The sequence below is a fragment of the Oncorhynchus tshawytscha genome, linkage group LG10 (assembly GCF_018296145.1).
Source record: "Oncorhynchus tshawytscha isolate Ot180627B linkage group LG10, Otsh_v2.0, whole genome shotgun sequence".
NCBI classification, from domain to species: domain Eukaryota; kingdom Metazoa; phylum Chordata; class Actinopteri; order Salmoniformes; family Salmonidae; genus Oncorhynchus; species Oncorhynchus tshawytscha.
The window spans coordinates 71183802-71186582 of NC_056438.1; the positions used below are offsets into that span (position 1 = coordinate 71183802).

Consider the following 2781-nt stretch of genomic DNA (forward strand, 5'->3'; position numbering starts at 1 on the left):
TAGTGCCATCAGAATTCTGATACCAATGAAGGCTGAACTGCTATAAAAAATGGTATGGAAAAGTATTTTGAAAATACAAATTACAGCTCTCAAATTATCTTTGTTACAACAAATATTGGATTGTAGTTCAGCCCAGTGCAATTCCAATGGCAAAATACTCAGAAGTAACTGAAATATATATTTCAAATACACAGAATAGAAATACTGCTCATCTCTGCCTGCATCCATCCTTTAATTATGTCCCCCCCACTTACTCCATCCCTCCTTTAATTATCTCCTCCACACTTACTCTTTCCTTCCCTCTCTTCACCCCCTCTCCATTTCATGTAGTAGGTTCCTGTTTGAGATATACTTTTGTATATTATCAATATTGCCAGTAAACTGAGGTCCAAATTCAACAATATGGGCAAATGCTCTTGGAAAGAGCTTGGAAGACAGGAGGAAACTAAACACTCCTCCTCTCTTCTCCCCGTCTTCTTCCTCTGCAGCCTGTAAGCGGAAGGAGCAGGACCAGGGTCGTGAGAGGAACCTGGTCCCCAAGAAACAGCGGTTGGTATTCACGGACCTGCAGCGCCGCACGCTGGCGGCCATCTTTAGGGAGAACCGCCGTCCATCCAAGGAGATGCAGATCACCATCAGCCATCAGCTAGGCCTGGAGCTCTCCACCGTCTCCAACTTCTTCATGAACGCTCGGCGACGCTGCCATGCCGACCGCTGGGGGTCCACTGGAGGCGCAGAGGGGAACGAGCACGCGGGTGTGCACGGGAGCGTGCACGGGCACGGTCATATGCAGGCTCATGGGAACAACAACAACGCCGGTTCGTCCCCGGCACAACCGGGCACCTCCTCTGCTACCACCTTCTCCAAGGCCTGAGATGGAGGGGAAGAGGGTGGTGGGATCTAAAGCAGAGGTCACTGACCCTGGCGGTCCTGGAGGGCTGTAGTGTGTGCATGCTTTTGTTCCAGCCCAGCACTAACACACCTGATTCATCTACTGAGTTGAATCAGGTGTGTATGACCATTGGTCTGAAGGTGTTCTCTTTTTGCGCTGAATCTCACCCTTTACTCCATTTAGTTTTGTCTGTCAGAAATCAAAGACAAACCAATGGGTCTGGGGAGGATGTATTGGTATCCCAAATTATCCTCAGACACTTTAGTTTGAGCAAATATGTCAGTAAAACCGAAGAAAAAACGATCCAGAGAAATTCAGAGGGTCGGTTCAAATCTAAAATAGCTAAGATCAGTTAGGCCCACAGAATAGCTTTCTCTCTCTTTTGGGATTGATCGGTCCACAAGCTTAAGTTTTTGACCAAGCAAATACACCAAAGACAAGCCCATGGTAATAGACCTGACTGCACAACATCAGTGGCCATGTTTGTGAAAAAGGCAAGGATAAACATGCAGACATGTCCTCTGCTCAGTCAGAAAAACACACCTTTCACTGTGTGTGTGTGTGTATGTTCTGTACATGCATGTATGCTTGTGTGTGTGTGTGTACAATTCCACTCCAGGGGTGTAATTTCTGAGCAGCAATCTGATTTCTGCAGTGCAAGTGCAACAGTGCCACCTGCTGGTCGTTACAGTACACTGTTGAGTGTTTCTGTGTGACAGGTGTAGGCAAATCATTTTTATCAGAGCGCATGGTCTGGGGCAGGAACACAGTTATAATAATTTGTACGCTGCAAATTGACCACAACTAAGCCCAAAAAGAAATTGTATTTGAAAATAACAATAATTTAATTCCTTGATTACATTGAGACATGCACGATCACGTCTAATCTTTTATTCGTTGGAATAATTTGGAACAGACGTCCTAAATTAAACCATTTTTTTTTGCTGAATTCCTTGTGATTTGACAGTATTTTTGACCAAATGCTAAAATCCCCCAAAATTATGATTATTATGTTTTACTAAAAACTTTGGCGGGGCATAATAAATCACTCGCTGCCCAGTTTTGGCCCTTGGGCCGCCTGTTGCCTACCCCTGCTGTCTGACACCACATCTCAAAAGTCTACCCGTCTCCGCTCATTCATCTGCACTGATATAAGACCTGGACAGGTGAAAGCCAAATACCAGAAGATCAGTCATTACACAGTTTCACCTATCCTACACTTTCAGATCAGAGCAGATTAAGGAGCGGTTTGAGACATGCACACACACAGCCTGAGCTGCTTTGTTTTTGGAAAAGAGGACATGTCTCAAGACTATCATCCATAATCATCTTTTGATGTTGATTTGATTAAGGTTCCATTTTTATGTATGGCTGTTAACTATGTAGCTACTGGAGGGTATGTTTAGGTACCAAAGACTAACAATCAAATGGGAATCATCTGGACCTTATTGAGTGTCCTATCAAGGTAAAGGGAGGGGATTGCCCTGCTCTAGTGGCCAAACCCAAGGGTCAAACTTCACAATATGATATGAGTGCCAATGACGTTTACCCTTTTATGATAATCAGAGAGAGCAGGTGCAGCTCCCTCACTTACCACGGCCCTTGTGGGCGGCCAGTGCCATAGCAACCAACACATCATTCTAGATCCCCTTATAGAGAGGAATTGGACGGGAAGATGTGGCCATTCCATACCTCAGAACAATGGATTCATGGATATGATCAATACTATCCAGAACATAATGAAAATGAACTGTAAATAAACTCTTTCTTTCAAGCTTCAGCTCTCTCCTCTCCTCTCCTCTCCTCTCCTCTCCTCTCCTCTCCTCTCCTCTCCTCTCCTCTCCTCTCCTCTCCTCTCCTCTCCTCTCCTCTCCTCTCCTCTCCTCTCC

At 45.1% G+C, this 2781-nt stretch overlaps 1 protein-coding gene across 1 annotated transcript in view; it reads left to right on the forward strand.

Annotated features, from left to right (window-relative positions):
• onecut3b (one cut homeobox 3b) overlaps positions 1-1125 on the forward strand; it is a 20528-nt gene extending 19403 nt beyond the window's left edge. Inside the window, exon 2 of the mRNA XM_024405232.2 lies at positions 489-1125. Within this exon, the coding sequence (XP_024261000.1) occupies positions 489-874 (386 nt within the window). The 3' untranslated portion in view covers positions 875-1125. The remainder of the gene's footprint in view (positions 1-488) is intronic.
• The last annotated feature ends 1656 nt before the right edge of the window (positions 1126-2781 follow it).